The sequence below is a fragment of the Sardina pilchardus genome, chromosome 1 (assembly GCF_963854185.1).
Source record: "Sardina pilchardus chromosome 1, fSarPil1.1, whole genome shotgun sequence".
Classification (NCBI taxonomy): domain Eukaryota; kingdom Metazoa; phylum Chordata; class Actinopteri; order Clupeiformes; family Clupeidae; genus Sardina; species Sardina pilchardus.
Genome location: NC_084994.1, coordinates 2,872,024 through 2,892,672, shown reverse-complemented (window position 1 = coordinate 2,892,672; position 20,649 = coordinate 2,872,024). Strand labels below are relative to the sequence as shown.

At 39.7% G+C, this 20,649-nt stretch overlaps 1 protein-coding gene and 1 long non-coding RNA gene across 3 annotated transcripts in view; both read left to right on the top strand.

The window, feature by feature from the left end:
- Positions 1-20,649, top strand: part of LOC134080623 (NACHT, LRR and PYD domains-containing protein 12-like) — a 79,612-nt gene that overhangs the window by 22,078 nt on the left and 36,885 nt on the right. The window contains exon 7 of the mRNA XM_062537153.1: positions 9,160-11,005. Within this exon, the coding sequence (XP_062393137.1) occupies positions 9,160-11,005 (1,846 nt within the window). The remainder of the gene's footprint in view (positions 1-9,159; positions 11,006-20,649) is intronic.
- On the top strand, positions 14,553-18,941 carry LOC134081164 (uncharacterized). Of its 2 annotated transcripts, XR_009939477.1 has the most exons (7): positions 14,553-16,503; positions 17,116-17,177; positions 17,493-17,603; positions 17,739-17,834; positions 18,093-18,159; positions 18,296-18,427; positions 18,654-18,941. It is a non-coding gene; the product is annotated as an uncharacterized LOC134081164 (long non-coding RNA). The 2 variants fall into 2 exon arrangements; XR_009939471.1 differs by lacking the exon at positions 14,553-16,503 and having other exon boundaries at positions 16,964-17,177.

Below are 20,649 nucleotides of genomic sequence, written 5' to 3'. Positions count from 1 at the left end.
CTCATTGGCTACTCAGACTCTATGTGTCCCTGTGCCAGATCACTAACTCCACACTCATTGGCTACTCAGACTCTATGTGTCCCTGTGCCAGATCACTAACTCCACACTCATTGGCTACTCAGACTCTATGTGTCCCTGTGCCAGATCACTAACTCCACACTCATTGGCTACTCAGACTCTATGTGTCCCTGTGCCAGATCACTAACTCCACACTCATTGGCTACTCAGACTCTATGTGTCCCTGTGCCAGATCACTAACTCCACACTCATTGGCTACTCAGACTCTATGTGTCCCTGTGCCAGATCACTAACTCCACACTCATTGGCTACTCAGACTCTATGTGTCCCTGTGCCAGATCACTAACTCCACACTCATTGGACTCCTCTACTGAGTGCTGGTGTGTGATCTTGGCCACATGTACGTACAGAGTTGCTACAACGGGTGCTCAATATTCATTAAGGTCACATGGTTCATGTGAGCTTCAAAAAGTTACAGGAAATGATTGACAATTGATTAGAATGCATTGAGCACGTTTCAATATTGAGAGACAGAGCCACGACGAATTAAAAGTCAATAAATGCATTATTGTGCAATGTGTATAACACAGTGTAATTATTGTGAAATATGTAGTTATCCTACAATTACATCAATATCTTTCCTAAATCCATAACCTGTAATCTGAAGGTGGCCTTTTTCCGCCCTTTACGAGAGTGTCATTTCTGTAGCCTACAAAACCAAGATGGCAGATTATTTGGGAAAACACAGAACCCGCCCCATGTATGTAATTTATCATTGTACCAGAGGCCTTATTAGACATTCTCTGGTTGTAGACCTGCCAATAAATGACCTTGAACAGTGTCTCGAAGAAAGGTCACTTTGTTTGAGTTTTGTATCTATATGGCTCTGAGTTGGACATCACTGAATGAAGAACTGGTTGGACATCACTGTAGCATTTTACATTCTGAATGTAGAACTAGTTGTTATGTCGCATTCTACATTCTGATGGCATGAACTTAGAACGTGTGTCGTGTAGGGGTGGGAATTGGCAAAAAAAAATTAAGATCCGATACTGTTGCGATATTTGGGCCACAATTCGATAATATTGCGATTCTTAACATATTGCGATACACCAAGTATTGCAATTCGATTTTGCGATATATTGCTATTCATGTCTCTCATATTATTCTAAGTCATTACAAAATTAGGAAAATAACACTGTTCAACTCACTTTGCAATGGCATGGTGCATGTCAAGGTCCTTACTATTCACTTTTTGTTGAAAACCAAAATACACCCACCTTTTTCAATGTGAAATTAGTGTAGAGTGTCGTGTATAACAGGTTGTGATTGTGAAGCCATTTTCATTTATTATTGCTGTTGAATGCACAATGAAACACCACAACACGTGCCCCCCTTATAAGCGTAATAAGCTAATTTAATGTGATCAGAGTAAACCCTGAGTAAACTCGACTCAAATAAAAGTAAAATGGATAATTAAATTATAGAATTAAGTATTGCGATACTTTGAGCTACAAGTATCGATTTAATTGTGTGCACAAAATATCGCGATACTGAACAGAATCGATTTTTCCCCCCACCACTAGTGTCGTGTGGTTCACATGGCCTTGGTTCTTGATCAGTTGATGTGTGTAGAATAGTACTGTACATTACGTGCATAATCCTGCATTTATTTGAAATGTGTACCATTCTACACTTGAGCTCTGGTGTTTTAGGGAGTCTTCATGTTGAAACAATACTAGCTTAAATAATAATAAAACATTATTTCATCATTTTCAGCTCCGGTTATTTTGTGACTGCAGTATAGGCCTACTGTAGGTTATCTTCCCATTTACAGGTTTCTAATCTATTTTTATATGAGAGAATGCCCTGTTATAAGTTACATTTAATCTTTGTGAAGGTAGGCTATTCTTTACTGCAGTAGGCATATTGGCTACTAAATGCGCACAGGATAGCCTTTTTAAAAAGTCACAGATTATACTGGCACAGGATAACATATAATGTTGCCCCAGTTTGTCTGCAATTTAATATTTTTACTGGAATAAATGTAGCCTACCCAGACATCCCAACACGCAAAAAGTAATTTCAGGGAGGCATCCCGAATTTGGGACACTCTCCCTCTGCCATGGCGCTCCTGTTCCTAGATACTGTACGCTGAATATTTGATTCGGCAGAGAGGAGATAAAAGCCCGCCCACACTGAAAATGTATTGGTTGACTTACCGAAACAGGCCAATCAGGATGCTTCATGAGGCACGTACGCACACGCACAGTCTAGCTCTCCCTCCTTCTCTGACGTCCACAGGTGCTCACGCGATGTGAAGCACAGGTTGTCTCGTGTGTGCGCTCTTGCTCGCTCGCTCGCTCTAGATTCCGGGAGATTTGAAGTAATTTGCGGGCATCAGGGAGCCGCTATCAATATGTTGGAGACTCCCGGACCTTCTGAGAGACTTGGGATGCCTGGCCTACCATAAATTCATTTAAGTTACGATCAAAAATCGCTTTCACACGGGGAGGTACTTTTGAAGTAAAAGCGAAAGTAAATAGTCTGCCTCCGTGACGCTGTAACATTGTTGTTTTGTATCGAGGGCACACAGTTTGTAGCTTAAGGTAAGAAACCCACTATTTAATGTCTTCATGTTGTCATTCACTTTGTTTTTTTTGTTTGTAGGCCTATTTGGAATATTTGGAATAAACATGTTAGAATTGCATTGCATGAACTTGAAGTTTTTCGACAGACATTTCCGCCTTTAGGGTAGTCCTGCCCTAACAGCTTGCTAACATCACATATAAACCTTGGCTACTGAATAAATCATATCTGTTAGTTTAACTCCGTTGTAGCATAATATATTGAGATAGCCTACTCCTTTTCCAGGGCCAGATTATGGAATCAAGCTCACAATCGTGGTGCAGAACTGGCTATAGGTTACTACGGGCGCAACCATGGCCAGCAAGGGCTTATATGGGCCATATGAACAGTACTTTGGGATGACGAAATTGCCCCTTTAGCGAAGTCATTCGTATATATTTGTTTTGGTTGTGAAGTCGCTCCTTCCGATGTATCCTCTTAAAGTGCGCCTACATCTCCAGTAAAACCACTTTAGATATGCTGTCATTTGATTGGCTGAAATCAAAGATGATTTGCCAGACGCTCATGTGAAAGTGTCAAACCAAAGGGTAGCAGGGCCTCCTGCCGTTGTAGTAGAATAACGAAGGCAGCACAAAGGCAAATTAGGAAAAGTAGAATTCAATGAAACATTGTGGAAGCACTGAATTGTCAGTGGAAAGTCTTTGTAGCGGAGTCAGTTTCAAGGCACACTGCCTTGATCCCTAACTACATATTAACACATCAGCTTAAATACACTGCCTTGATCCCTTACACATTAAGACATCAGTTTAAACACACTGCCTTGATCCCTTACACATTAACACATCAGTTTAAACACACTGCCTTGATCTCTTACACAGTAAGGGGCCTCTGAGAGGGCTCCATCATAACAGCCTACCCTCTATAGTCCTGGACAAATCAGCCCACTGTTTCATATGTTTATGTTGCTGTGCACTGTTAGAACACCATCTTCAACTGTTCTGTTTACAATGTTGTTTACATTTGTGTTTGTATTTTTCTTCATGTTGTTGAGCTTCAAGGTTGTTTCTTCATCTAATCAGAGTGTTAAAAACAAAGATAGCGGTTCATGTTTAGCTACAGCTATAATCTACAGTATGCGGTGACACATGAAACAAGATGTAAAGCTGTATATGTCTCATGTCCATTCCTAGAGAGACTCTCCCACTGCTGCTAGGATGAGTGTCTCTCAGGAGAGAGAGGAGGCTGCAGGTCCCAGTAAAACACCCAGACCAGAGTCTGCAGCACACAGCTGTGTGCAACAAAGCAGCAAAGCAACACACTCTGATGGAGGGTAAGTGAATCCACAGATGCAGTACACATCATAGCTGCCCCCACACCCTCTCTGTTCTCTGGTGCATTGGTGCCTCATTGTCTGTGTTTGGAATCATTTGGTGGCTGTCTGTGTTGGCAATAAACTTGTTAACTGCACAAATGAATCCAAGTGTTCATGGGAGCAGCAGTAGAAAGAGAATTCAACAGCAATAGTGGACATTAGACTGATGATACCATCACTGCAAGTTGCCTACACTGCTGTGATCCTTTTGGAGTTGTGTGTGTGTCTGTGTGTGTGTGTGTGTGTGTGTGTGTGTGTGTGTGTGTGTGTGTAGTGCTGCAGATCCCCACCAAAATGCTACAAGTGGTGTTTTCATTGAAATGTAATGTGGAATTTTATTGCTCAGATTCTGTACAGACAAATAGACAAACTGTATTCTGAGAGTCTTGCTATTCTAACAAAAAAAATGTCGGTGATGATTTATGTGTCATCTGACATCCAGCTTATATTAGCAACACACACACACACACACACACACACACACACACACACACACACACACAATAAATAAGATGGATAAGATAAAAGGTGAATGCAAGAAAGTATAACTTTTCATCCATGTCAAAGTAAATGTCTAACCTCTCCCTATGATGAACACCATGTAGATCTGTATAGAAAACAACAACATATGCTTATTTACTCAATGAGTTGATGTTAATCAGTTTCTTGTGTCTCCTTATGTAACCAGCCCACAGACACACAGACCTCCATCTCCAGTGCCCAGCTGTGTGTCCATGAAGAGTGATGCATCCATGGATGAAATGCCCCACTTCGGTAGTGAACCAGTTCCATCAGGTCTAGGGTAAGTAGTTATGAGTTTGTATTTTTTATAGGCTACATGCTATTTAGAAATGCTATTAACGTGCAGTACCACACACATACATACATACACACACACACACACACACACACACACACACACACACACACACACACACAAAAGTTTGGTCCCCTGGGGCCACTCCAAAAGCTTTGCTTTGCTTTAATCGCCCCTATCTTCAGATGAGATGTTATGAACTGCACCAAATTTCATGTGTATGATTAACCTGACATCCTCTGGGAGTATACCACGTTTTGTGGAATTTCATACATGGGGGCTATATAATACATTTATAAATGTATGTGTACATTTAGTGACTGGTCACCCAATGGCCTGCAAATGGTGCTATTTAGCGAAGGGTTGCTGGTTAGGAACAATACTGTCACACTCTCTTAACACACACATATGCACACACACATCAACAGATTTGCATGTGTAACCTGTACGACAGGGTAATGGCCTATACTTATACAGGGACAGTCTAATCTAATATCTAAGTTCAGTGAGGATTGGTATAGACCACACACTCGTGGTTAAGGTTATAATAAAAATATATAATTTATTTTCACAGTTCAATGTCATTCAATTCAATAACAGTTATCTCAATATCAATATTAAAAGTATTTGGTTGTGTCTATTTTGCTAATATATTCTGTTATAATATTCTATTTATTATCTGTATATATCCATATACTATTTTATATTTATTCTATTTGTTTCTATATATTTATTCTATTTATATTCTATTTAATACCAAATCTTATTATAGATTATCATTTAAACTAAATGAAAACCAAACAAAATAAAATATGAGTGCACTCAAAAAATAATAAACAAAAGAAATGAAAGGGGGAAAGATTCATTCCAACTTGTGCAAGGTGTAATGTCCAGATCCTACCACAATCACAAGGGTAGTAAGGGGATGGTGATATGTGACAGGCAGTCCAACAGAAAGGGCAAGTTGATGTAGATGATGATGAATCCGAATCCAAGACGACGGGGGGGAAATCCAGACAGGAAATCCAAGGTTCCAAGGTGAAGCAACGGGGTTTGATCGGGTACAATAAAAACCAGTCTGCACAAAATTGTACAAAACTCTTATTAATTTCAATCTCTGTCATAACAATAACATATATACTATAACTAACTTGAGTTTGAATAACAACAGCGGCATATTGCCGTAGGAGTAGGCTAATAATTCTGTTTATGTTTAGCTTGGTTGCTATGGCTTCCGTGGACGCCATGTAGCCTGAGTCAACGGCTAACAAAAAAACGGAGCTTACAATTCTTTTAACAAACACATTAAATAATTAAATTGTCTACAAGTTATACATCAAACAAACTTTAAAGTCGATCTACAGATCGGGTGTCCTGACTGCTTTTAAATGTTTATGTTAGCTTATCTTTAGGGCTGTCAATCGATTAAAAATTGTAATCTAATTAATTACATACTCTGTGATTAATTAATCTAAATTAATCGCATATAAAATGTAATCGCAAAATCGCAATGTGAACACTATTTCTTTGCAGTAATGTGGTACTTAAGAGTTGACCAACTCCGGTGATATGCAAATTCTGTGCTGCAGACATTGCAGAGGTACGGAAGCCCTGAACCGCAAGTGAAGAAAAAAAAATTGAGATGCTATCTTGTTATTTCGAGATAATATCTCGTTATTTCAAGATAATATCTCATAATTTCGAGATAATACACATATGTAAAAAAAAAATAAGATTTTCTTTTTTTTTCCTTCAGATATTATCTCGTTATTTCGAGATAATATCTTGTAATTACGAGATACTATCTCGTTATTTCAAGATAACACACTTTGGGAAAAAAATAAATACATAAATAAAAAAAGATATATTTCTTTTTTACTTTCAGAAATTATCTTGTTATTTCGAGATATTATCTCGTTATTTCGAGATATTATCTCGTTATTTCGAGATAATATCTCGTTATTTCGAGATAATATCTCATTATTTCAAGATAAAAGTAACATCTCAAAATAACGAGATAATATCTTGAAATAACAAGATAATATCTCGAAATAACGACTTAGTATCTCAAAATAACGAGATTATATCTGAAAGTAAAAAAATATATATATATATATATATATATTTTTTTTTACATATGTGTATTATCTCGAAATTATGAGATATTATCTTGAAATAACGAGATATTATCTCGAAATAACAAGATAGCATCTCAATTTTTTTTTTCTTCACTTGCGGTTCAGGGCTTCCGTACAGAGGACTTTGTTTTAATCAACACTTTCTTTTTAACACCGTCAGGCTGTTTTTTTTAAAGTAAATGTTCCAATCAATGATCCAGGCAGCACATTCTCGTCTCCCCATTTTACGGTCTAATGGTTACTGACTAGAATAGCTACGGGTCAAAGGTCATCGATTAATCTGCGTTAATTTTTTTAATCAGTTATTTTATCTCAGATTAATTAATCTAAATTAATCAGTTATTTTGACAGCCCTACTTATCTTAAGTGTTTGGTTCGCTCACCAGGATTCCAGTAGCTACAAATGTAACGGGGAAAGTCTTCTTTCTTCCTTCTTCTTTAATGGTGGTGGTCTGTTTTAGGGCAAATTAAGGTGCACTAAATAATTGGCTCTTATTAGGATAGGCCTACACAATCTGTTTGTGTTCAGTTGTGACTTGCAACTCACCGAAGATGATCTTTATGTTTTCAAAGGTCGAGTGGAAGTGTCCAAATAGGCTATCGTGTTTGCATCAAAAGTCTCGAAGTGTTCGTATCAAAAATCCAAGGCTCCAAGTGTTCGTGTTTTAAATTCTTCTTGAGCTTCTCTCGCTGTGTATCATCAGACGTAGAGCTTTTCTTCAAATACGCTGATTGACGGTTTTCAGTTGTTTACATTTAGATGTTCTCGTGCGCCCTCTGGTTTGTTTTGCGCATCATAATGGCAAGGGTCAATTCATTGGGTTACACATGCACAGATTCCACACGTTCACACACACACACATACATGCACACACATTTTAATACAAGAAAGCAAACTAGCACATGCACACGCTCATTTGTACACATGAGCTGCAAGGGTCGGAGATATATGCATATAAAATGCACAAAAAGGAGATACAGGAAAATTGACCAGCGTCATTTATTTTTGTGGAGAGAATGTGCAGAGCTGAGCGGTGGTCATATTGTGTACCGCTATGCGGTGCATCTAGTTTACTCAATGATTTAATGTTAATCCGTTTCTTGTGTCTCCTTATGTAACCAGCCCACAGACACACAGACCTCCATCTCCAGTGCCCAGCTGTGTGTCCATGAAGAGTGATCGGTCCATGGATGATATGCCCAACTTCAGTAGTGAACCAGTTCCATCAGGTCTAGAGTGAGTAGCTATCAGCCTGTAGTTTTTATAGGTTACAAGCTATTTAGAAATGTCACTAACATGCAATACCTCACACATGCATGAACATGTCAGTCACATGTCATTTAGTTATCAGTCTGTAGGCATGTCAGTCACATGTAATTCTACATACCAGGCTTGTGCAACATTCAGAATTGAATTGAGAATGACCCTTAAATTCCAATGCAGTTCTTGGATTTGAATTGAGGTCAAAAGCAGGATGTAGAATTACAATTCAAAATCCATGAAATTCAAAGAAATTCATATACATTATTTAAGGGGAGTGTTTCACAATGAAGTTTCAGAATATATGTCAGATATGGTCACAACCAACACACAACTTATCAAAAATGCAATAGGGGAATAGATAATGGTTTCACCATAATTGCAGTAGGAGATCAAAAATCCAGTGGGTGAATGGACATAGAGTGTATTTATTGCTTTATCTTGTCAACTAGCAGAGGTAAAATTTTACCAGTTTAATGACTGGCCATAGTGTTTTCAGTTCTGATTGTAGGTTATAGATTGATTAGATTAGATTGATTATAGATATAGATTAAAAATACACATTTTAATCAGTAGATTATCTGAGGAGCAATTAGTGCATTAGTCCAAGTGTTGTTTGTCTGATGTCCCTGCAGGTTAAGGGCTGTTCTGACCCAGGCTCTAGGACCCAGGAGACACCTGCACACTGGACATACACCAGGGAGAAAGAGGGAACTAGGCGAGTATATATTTTGGATTTGATCAGGTTTTCTGAAAAGTAAAGTAATGGTATCAAAATGATCTCAGGGCCTACATTTCAGTGTGGGATTGTGGGTATTGTGTATATTATGGGGGACTGCTGACTGGACAGACTAACTTCTGGATTGCTTGTGTATGTAGGCCTATTTGTAGTGAGGTCATGAGTATATGAATCATTTTAATTATTGACTTTTTTTTAATGACTTGTTTTGTCATTTGTAAATAGATGAGGACCTGAGGAGAGTTATAAAGAATCACAAAGCCAGTCTGAAGAGGAGGTTTGAGAACATCTCTGAAGGCATCATCAAACCAGGAGCTGAGATACTCCTCAATAAGATCTACACAGAGCTCTACATCACAGGAGGAGAGAGTGAAGGGGTGAATAAGGAACATGAGGTTTGGCAGGTAGAGTCAGCGTCCAGATCTCAGTCCACAGAGGACATACCGATCAACTGCAACGACATCTTCAAGCCCTTACCTGGACAGGAGAAGCACATCAGAACTGTGATGACCAAAGGTGTTGCTGGAATTGGAAAAACTGTCTCAGTTCAGAAATTCATTCTTGATTGGACAGATGGGGTAGCCAATCAGGATATAGATTTTATGTTTCCCCTTTCTTTCCGTGAGCTTAATTTAGTCAGAGGTGATCAGTACAGTCTTCACAGGCTCCTGCTCGACTTCCACCCTGAGCTGAAGGAGCTGAATGATGTTGAAGGATACAAAGACTGTCAGGTTGTGTTCATCTTTGATGGTTTGGATGAGAGTCGGTTGACTCTGGACCTGGAGCAGAACAGTAAGTTGTCTGATGTGAAACAAACATCATCAGTGGATGTTCTGATGACGAGCCTCATTCAGGGAACTCTGCTTCCCTCTGCACTCATCTGGATAACCTCAAGACCAGCTGCAGCCAGTCAGATTCCTGAGCAGTTCATCGACCAGGTAACAGAAGTACGAGGATTCAATGACCCACAGAAGGAAGAATACTTCAGGAAGAGAATCAGTGATGAGAGTCAGGCCAGCAGAATCATCTCACACATTCAGACATCCAGGAGTCTCCATATTATGTGCCACATTCCAGTCTTTTGTTGGATTGCAGCTACTGTACTTCAGCAGATGCTGGAAATGAAAAACATCAAAGACATTCCCAAAACGCTGACTGAGATGTTCATACACTTCTTGCTCATCCAAACTACAAGAAAGGATCAGAAGTATCAGAGTGGATCAGAAAAAGATGCAAAGAAACTTCTGGAATCTCAGAGGAACATTTTACTGAAGCTGGCAGAACTGGCTTTCAAGAATCTAGAGAATGGCAACCTCATGTTTTATGAGGAAGACCTGATAGAGTGTGGTATTGATGTCAGTGAAGCCTCAGTGTACTCTGGCATGTGCACTGAGATCTTCAAGACAGAAAATGTGGAATCTCAAAAGAAGAAGGTGTACTGCTTTGTGCATCTGAGTGTCCAGGAGTTTCTGGCAGCTGTGTTTGTGTTTCACTCGTATTTGGCTAAGAACTTTGAGGCATTGAAATGCTTCCTCGGTGAAAAGGAAAGAGATGAACTCAATCCATCATTTTTATCTTCTCTTCAATCAGCACTAGGGTTAAAAGACAATTTACATGTATTACTTAAGAGTGCAGTTGATAAGGCTTTGGAGAGCCAGAACGGACACCTGGATCTCTTTCTTCGCTTTCTAATGGGCGTTTCTGTGGAGAGAAATCACAAACTTCTGCAAGGTCTACTGAGCAACACGCACAACAGTTCGTATAGTATCAAGGAAACATGTCAGTACATGAAGAAGCTCAACAGAGAAGGTCTCTCTCCTGAACGATGCATCAATCTTTTCCACTGCTTATTTGAAATGAATGATGATTCCATGCACAAAGAAATTCAGACATACTTGTCATCACCAAAGAACATCAACCAGGAGTTGTCTCCTGCCCACTGTTCAGCACTGGCCCACATGCTTCTGATGTCTAAGGATGTGCTGGATGAGATTGACCTGAAGAAATACAACACATCAGATGAGGGACGCAGGAGACTGCTCCCAGCTGTGAGGTGCTGCAGAAAGGCACGGTGAGTTTCTGATGGAGAGACTGTGCTAATTATAGTGTCTAAATATAATGTTGAAGTCACTAGTCTACTACCACCTGGGGTGAACCCAGACTAGCCTGTTAGCAGATTTTAATTTGGAATTTTTCAGTCTGGAAAGAAGCCCATTGACATCTAGTTTCTGAAACACCAAAAATCCAGGGCCATTTTATTTCTTTACGATTGGGTAAATAACTACAATAAAACTACAATTACCAAAAAGGTGTGCTTGCTGCAATTCTGAAATGGTTTTGGTAGATTTGAATGCACTAATGTAAGTTTAATTTCATTGCTGGTTATGTCCCTGAAAGTCATAAAATGAAAAGTTTGGAACAGACGCCAATAGGATCTTTTTCAGACTGACCTTCCTTGACCGGTTCACTCAGTATTAGCAATCTAGGCTGACAGTATAAAACCTTTAAGGATGCCTAGAGGTGAAATAGTCTTGTGTGAACATGCACTTCACTGTTTTATGACACCGTTTTATTTGAATGAGCTTTTGCAAATATGCCTGGTGGACACTTTTTCTCTTTTTTGAGTTTTTTTTTTTTAATTGAGAAATTCCATCTTCACTACAGGATTGTGGTTGGTTTTTTCGCACAACATGTTCACATGAAAGTAAGCATAATAGCAGGATTGTGGTTGATGGTGTGCCATAAAGTGCCACATATATTTATAAATTGCTTATATGTATACAATTCTGTCCTCTTATAACATTACAAACCTTTCAGGTGTGTACCCAGCAAACAATTAACGTTCTGCTAACTTTCACTAACGTTAGCTTTTGGTTCCCCTATGGTTCGTTTTTCAGCAACCTACTAATAACGTTTAGAGAACGTTATCTCCAGGTTGTCAAAACAAATAACGTTCCCCTAACGTTTTTACAACTAAAGAAAAAAACGTTATATTTTGGTTGAATCCCAGCAAGCAAATAACGTTAGCCGCTGGTTCTCCTGTGGTTAGTTTATCAGTAACCTTCTAATACCCTGGAGAGAACGTTAGCTCCAGGTTATCAAAGTTTCCCGAACGTTATTACAACTAAAGAAAAAAACATTATATTCTGGTTGCATTTCTCTTTTCACACAACGTTGCTACTTGTTTTTTGGTATCTTATTTGTATAACTGTAGCGTCCAAGGTAAGGCTCACTTAAGAACATACACTGATACGATACTTCTTTTGGAGGAGACAACAAGCTCTCCGTTTAATGGCGGCTCACCACAACTAACAACAACCACACACGCACTCTCACACCGGAACCTCAATCACACCAGTCATCACCATGGTAACTCATAACAAATCTCCCCTTCTCATATTGAATGCTACATAACCATATCGATATTCTCTGGTTATGTGCGTGGGGTTGATTATTGTTGATGAAAATCGCCCCAGAGTTTCTATGAGTTTCCAATTGAACACGGCCAGCAGCCACACTGCAGAGTCGGAATAATTTGTTGCAAAATCGACATATAGCCCTATTCTATTCTTCCCCCCTCTGTTGGATTGATATTCGGCCGACCAGGTATGGACCAGAGCCAGCCCGTCAGCTAAAGGGGCCAGCGCGAGAAGGTTGAGAAACTCCCATCTCGGGTCCGTGAGTTCTGGGGTGTTGGTGTTTTAGCAGACTCAACCTCGCTAACTTTAAGACATTTGGATAACACAGAGATAAAGTTACTCACGTAGGCTACTGGCTGTATGGTATCGATCACATTCTTCACATCGTTCTCCATGCACTTGTTCCATTAAGTCCAACAGGCTTTAACAAAACACTGTACAGGGTAAACCGGGTGTAAGAGCTAGCTAGCCATAGTCCCAGGCAGGCACACAACGATTTCATGCTAACTAATCTGACGAATAGTGTTGGATTAATCCATAATCGATTAGAGTGGCACCTGAAATGCATTCATGTTTTTAAAGCTTTATTTGTTATGAAAATATGATGATGAGGACTCCTCTAGCTCCACTAACACGTAGTCCAAGTTATAGCCTATGTGCTGTTCACTCAGCCTATCCCACAATTCCCAGTCCCAATTTAAAACAAAATAAACCAAAATCCATCATAATTCTGAACCGAGGACTTTTAATGGCATACGATGCAATAAAAACAGCCAGTTTTGAATGTTGAAACAGTGTGTTAGGCTAGCGCCTGCTCTGCTTATGTTTTGATCTGACTAATCGTTTATTATAGGAAAAGACACCGTAGACAAGAAAGTATTAGACCTAACCGCATTTAAATACTTAGCTGACACATATTTGTGTTAACGAGCCGTATTCGTCGCAGTTCAGCAAGCAGCTAATGGTAAGTGAATTGATATGCGTGTAGTATAATGTCATTGCCTTAGTCATCAGAGACGTTCGCTCTCCCAAGCTGCAGATAGGCTGTCGCCGCAGACGGCGAGTGTACAGCGGAGCCATGCCTGGATGATCGCGGTAATTCTACATATTTTTTCCCCCTTTACACTTTGTTGCTGGGAGGTTAGAGGAACGTTAATGCAACCAAATATAGTAAAGTTCCCTAAAGGGTAGGAGAACGTTCTGCTAACCAAAATAAACAACCAGAAAAAAACTTTGTATTTTCGTCAAGAAAACTTTCCTGGGGAACCTTGTGGCAACTTTCGCAACTTTCAGGCAACGTTTTCCTAACCAGGAAAAAAACGTTCTAAAAACGTTCTCCTAACCAGAAATTGTTAGCTGGGTAGGTGCGTGACTGAGTGATTTGCAATTTTGCCCAAGTACATGTTCTCTAGAAGTCTTGTGCAGGTATCAGGGGGGTGTGGGTGGGTGAGTGTGTTTGTGTGATTGGGCAATTGGGCAATATTTTATCCTTTCTCATGTTGTTATGTAGACTTGCTGAATCCAAACTCTCAGAGAAGTCCTGTGGAATTGTGGCTGCTGTTCTACAGTCACCAAACTCCCTGATAGAGCTGGACCTGAGTCACAATGACCTGGGAGATTCTGGAGTCCATCTTCTCTCTAAGGGACTGTCTAGTCCCCACTGCAAACTGCAGACCTTAAGGTTGGTGTTAGTCAGACATGTCTTTGTAGAGGATTATTATTATGACTAGCATAGCAGATTGTGGTTTGGTTTGTGTTTTATCTTTGTCTTAAGAAAGACCTGTACACAACAAGTACATTTTTTTTTCGGACAAAAACATTCACATGAAATTAAGCAGGTTACTAAACACATGTTTTCTATTAGTCTCGTTTGATGTGAAATATCGTATTTAGATAGATAGATAGATAGATAAATAGATACGTAGATAGATAGACTAGTCTCATTATAGAGGGGGCCAGCCGTGGCCTACTGGTTTGGGTTTCGAGCTTGTAACCATAGGGTTCCCCGATCCCGTTCCCCGATCCGCGATCCCCCACAAAAAATGTGGGGAACTGCTCTCCCACGTCACATCCAAGGCTGAAGTGCCCTTGACCTATAACCCCTAACACACATATACACATACACATGCACATACACATACACGCGCACACGCACACGCACACGCACACACACACACACACACACACACACACACACACACACACACACACACACACACACACACACACACACACAGTGTTCGAATTACCCCTCCATCTTCGGGGGGGTCTGTTTTTTGACAAAATTGCCAATGACGTCATAATTTTACCTTGCGTCTAGTAGGCCTATGTTCATACCTACATCACTACACACTAACGGTGTGTAACCAACATTCGTGGTAACTGCATAAAATGCCTATGCCAGGTTGCTAATTCTGAAGAAAAATATTGCTAACAAATATATCGGGGTAAACAACAAACAGCACCAACTTACTTAATAAGACAGGATTAAGGAAGCATCTTCCCAAATTGCTTATTCACGTGATCTGCGGGGAGCGACGCGCTGAATGAGGGCAACAGATTCACCGACGTGACTTACAAACAAGTACACTGCAACACTGAACAACCAGCCTGACGTTACAATATCCAGATACATCATGGGCCTACTTCGGATCTCCATCAACAGTGACGATCAAGGCTATATTAGGAACAATTGCATTGCAGAATGAATTAGGCTATGTAGCCTAATAAAAAATAGGCCTAATAACAATGTATTGTTTTAGACTAAAAGTAGGACAGGCTATGCTAATACCACGGAGGGAATAAATGACACGACTTAAGCATCATGACTTCAGTGATTAATTTATTATGACCTATAGGCCCAGCCTAGACGAGCAAAACTACAGTAGCGTACAAACTACGCTTCAAACAACGATTGCATGCAGATTTAAAACTTTTACACGCTCATTCAGATCAGATTCGTGACCAGAGAAGTTAATTGTAGACAGACGAAGACAGACATATTTTGATCTCAAACGAGCCTTTTCGGAGCATTTCGGTGCCGCCTGCGTGTGTGTGAGATGAGAGTGGGAGAGAGAGGCATGTTACAGAGGGATGTGAATGTAGTGATACTGTTATAAAGATCAAAAAATAAATCCTCGGATCCAAACCACAGTGCAAATTATTAACCTGCTGCTGTTGTGAAGGAGAGAGGGAGTTCACCCGAGTCAATTCAAGTACCTCGGCCCTGGAGCAGCCAGCCAAATATAGGCCTACTGTAAGTCTCCCCTGAGATCTCAAACTACGTCCTGAGACAACGCAGGAAAAGTTAACATTGGGCTCCGTACAGTAGCCAAGGCTACTCGGGTTAATGCGTTGTCAACTCGTCTCTCATGCTGCGCCGAAACAAGCCGTTTTTCTTTAATAGACGCTTCAGTTTTCATGCTTATAATCACATTGTGTCTCACAGACAAATCCACTAGTTTATTGTTGTATGTGAGCCCCAGGTTAAAGTAAAAAGCTAATGTCCAGATTATCCATGAGATGAGTTTTAGCTGAACTGCACTACAAGTAAACCTGGATGATAGCCTATCCCAAGTTGACAGGAACGACAGGGACACTGGCATGGCCTAGGGAACCAGACAGTGAGGGAGGACGGAAGTGTGATAAGTTTAAACAATAATTTGCTGTTTCACTGGGTGAAAAGGCTCTGAATCAGGGGATATGCCGTCAGGATATTTTTTATGACATGCAGCATATCAGGAACAATTTTGATCATATCTTGAGTTTTTAAGAATCAGTGGAAATATGACTTATTTCGACTCCTGATTTGCTAATCAGAAATCAGGGGTGCGATACTCAAAGCACAAGTCACGCACACCATTTCTGGATTAATAGGTCTATCATCCTTAGACAGGCTATTATGTTAGATATCCAATTTTATGAGTTTGGTAGTCATTAATGTAACAGTTTAAAATATGCCAAGGCTATGTCTAATTTCCACGATTTCTTAAAATATAACGGATGCTTATCAGCATGCGCACGCACTTCCCCACCCAACTGACTTTTAAAATCCAACCACTGCACTGCTGCCGAGTCCGACTTCAGTTCAACCGTCATTTTTCTGTCATGTATCTGAAGCTGTACAAACTCTGCCGTCTTCATATCCAAGGTAAGAACTACAGTACTTTTGTATGCTAACTGAAAACTGGAATTAATTAGAAAAATACAGGTTTTTTTTTTATTTATAATGTAGCACTAATGTAACCGTCAACTGTCATGTTAGAATTAGCTAACGTTATGAATTAGCTAGCGAGCTAACATCGCTAACGTTAGCTGTTTATTAATTGTTTAATTCATGTTAGCTGCTAACTTTTCCAATAACTACCATTATGGAATGGTAGTAATATCATAAGTCTGTCTGAGATGTCGTTATGAATGTAAAGTTTTAGTTTGAATGAAATGGTCTGGGGCTAGGCTATCAGTCTTGAATGTTAGCTAACCTAGCTAGAAGCTATACCTTTTTTTTTTTTTTTTTTTTTTATTGATCACAAAACAACAAGTATACAGTCATTTGTATACGACACAAATAGATCAAAAACGCCAGGGGATGTAAAAATAAATAACAGTAAAGAAAATAATAAACAATGAAGAAAACAACTCAATCTACATAAAGCATTTGAAAAATACAAATAATGTGTGTGTTCTAACAGCCTTCTTGTTAGCTAGAAGCTATACCTTACATTTAAAGTGGCTGCTGCTGACGTGAACTTTAACGTTACAGAGACAGGCGGCTGACCCACGTCAATACCGAAGTAAATGCCAGGGATCTTTAGTTTGTGAAAGGTAACGTAGTGTTAAGCCATCCTTACACCAGAAGACTTTGACAAGATTTGGGTAAGATTGTTGACAGCTTGTAGTCTTTTCACTGAAGCTTGAATGGGGGGCATTCGTTTAATGACTCAAATCTTGTCAAAGTAGGCTATTTTGATGTATGAGTAGCATTATGCAACATGTTCTTCATTTCATAGCCCCTATTTGCTTATACCTGACCTTGTGCAAAAGTATGTGTTTATTTAAGATGCATGTGAGGGCAGTAGTGTTTCAGTGATGGTATTTTCAGGTTATTAATCCTAGTCTCCCTCTGTTCCCTGTTTGCAGGCGGTGAGTTGTGAGGACTGCTGTCCTGAGACCATTGAGTGCAGTCTGGAATATTCCAAATGTGTGCCAGTTCCATAAGAAAAAAGTTCCAATGAAGAGTACACTCACCAGGTAGAAACAGACACACACACGCACACACGTAGTATCACATGTAGCATTATAATATGTGTGCATGTATTTGTGTCTGTTACTGTGGTTAGTTTATCCCATTTTTTCATGTGTCTGTTTGTTGTTATGACTGTGTAGTGGGCTCAATAGTCCAGGACAAAGTCGGTCTGTCCTTCTACTACTACATGCTACTTGACTTTGTCTGGAAGCCATGGATGCTGCCCTCAACATGCTGTAAGTGTCTTTGTGTTTTGAATGAGGGCTATGGGGTATGTTACTGTCCATACTAATTTGTTTGACATACGTGCAGTGTAATGCATGAATATGCGGCTATTTATAATAGTCTTGAATTTTGAAATTTAGCCATGTTTACCATTATGTTGGTGGTAAGGTAAACAGTGTTGTGAATATATGCCAAACTGATCATAATCACTATTTCAAATGTATTGTACAGAATGTATAATTTTGTTAAATGATATCTTCTATTGACAGAAACCCTCACAAATAAACTGATATCAAGAATTAACATTGATGGTGATGACGGAAAGGCCTTCATAAGGTAAATGTATATATATATATATATATATATATATGTTTGTACACCTGATTGACTTACCTTTTGTTTTAATGCTTTGATATTAATCAACAATAACATAATTTATGGCAATTGCTGTTTTTTTATTTATTTATTTTAGGTGCCCTCCAGCAACCCCAGCCTGGAGCCAGAGGCTGGTACTGCACATCAGATGGGGTATGATCTGTGCTAGGCATCAGAAAGGTGGTCTACGCAAGAAGGCAAGAGCTTCTGCAGACAGTGTTGCAATTAGGTATGCACACAGATATACTACTGTTCGGAAGTGTAGGGTCACTTCAAAATGTCCCCTTGATCAAAATAAATGCACCGGACATTTTCTAAGTGTACCCCAACTTTATTCCTAACTATTGCACCTGACTTTTAGGCTCTTGTGGGTTTGCTTTTATTTGTCACACAAACTGAGTAGTTCACATTAATTATATTCATGTACAATATATGCTTTGTTTCTCTTTTTGCAGACACCTGACCTTTACTGCCAAAGGGATCCCCATCAGAGCACCTCTGCCTTCCCTGCAGGACAACTATACCAGAAGAGTACGGACAAGGACTCAACATGTTTTAAAGGACATTTCACGCCCAGACCATGGACTGTTGAAACCACTGAGGTCAAGCAGAAGTCTTGTTCTCACTCGAGACAGGTCATTGACAGGCGGCGAGTGTCACTACCCAAGTACCCCCACTGCAGACGAGAAAGCCATATTGATTTGAGTATTTCTTGATAAATACAATAAAGACCATGTAACAAATTTTATTGCCTGTCATATATGAATTTAAATGTTTAGATTAAGTCACTGGGATTTAGTAGTTGTAATAATGCAGGTGCAGGTGCAAAGTAAATAATGTAATTACGTTTATGTAAAATTAATATAATAATGTAATAATAATTTATACAATGACAATCAATGAAATATTGAAATGTTGAATGGCTGTGGGTGTAACAATAAGCTCAGTGTTGGTGATGTAGGCCTATCCCACATTTAAAACTATTTCATATAGGGCATAACTCATTTAAATAATTAAAACTATTAAATATATAACTAATAAAGGCATGCACATAAATGCCTGTGAAATTAGCTCTGCCTGGCAGTATCTGGGCAGTATATGCGTGGTGTCATGTTTGACATATCAGGGGATATATGGCAACAAATACCAGAGATATCTTGAGTCATATAAGTAGCTAATACTTGAAACATGGATCATATCTGGTGAGTATATGAAGTCAGGATATCTGGCATATCGTCGCAGTGCCATTCAGGAGTTTTGATATGCTCTGGATATGCGAAATGGGACAAAAATATCAGGAGCATATCAACCAATATATTCCCTGATATTCCACATATCAGGAAATATATCACGATGAATATCCCCTGATTCAGACCCTTTTCACCCAGTGTTTAACCAAATAACGAAGAAATAATACATTAACAAAAGCTGAACTAATGTATACAGTCTAGGTAGCGATCAGTATGCAGTGGTGAGGTGCGCGCTTATGTTGTGTGTGTGTAATGCAGTGTGTGCGTGTTAGCGCAGAAATGGTACAGTCCACTGGGTGTGTGAAATCGTATGCCACTAGATTACTCCTAGTACGTTGAGAAATATTAAATAACCAGAGACTTTTTTTCAACACTTAATTTTAATAATATATCAAGTATTTCAGGACCCCCCCCCAAAGTTTCGTTTTGGTCCCATTTGGGGGGGTCCAAGTCACATATATACAGGAAGTAAAGCAGGCAGCTCACTGCTCTGGGTTAGTGTGTGTGTATACAGGAAGTAAAGCAGGCAGCTCACTGCTCTGGGTTAGCGTGTGTGTGATACAGGAAGTAAAGCAGGCAGCTCACTGCTCTGGGTTAGTGTGTGTGTGTATATACAGGAAGTAAAGCAGGCAGCTCACTGCTCTGGGTTAGCGTGTGTGATTATTTACAGGAAGTAAAGCAGGCAGCTCACTGCTCTGGGTTAGCGTGTGTGTGTGTATACAGGAAGTAAAGCAGGCAGCTCACTGCTCTGGGTTAGTGTGTGTGTGTGTATATACAGGAAGTAAAGCAGGCAGCTCACTGCTCTGGCAGACCTGCCAACATGTACGCATTTTGCGTAGCGGGCACGCATTTTGACCTCCTAGTACGCTGGTACGATCATAGACATAGAACGCTAGACGGAGCATTGGCTGCTGAGACGCGAGAAATACGGCCGCCATCTTGGAGAGGTGAACGTCGAGAGACAACACATACGGAAGATACAGGATTCCGGGCTGGTGTGCTGCATACTCCTACTCAAACGAGCGAACGGCAGAGATGAGGAAAACAAGATAACTTCACAAGTAAGATTTAACATTACTGTGCTATTGTTTGTATTTTGTAACAGCATATTATCATATTATCGATGGCTACCACAGAGTTAAAGATGCTGACATCGTTAACAGCTAGCACTATTGATCGTTCTAGGTTAACACAAGAGTAC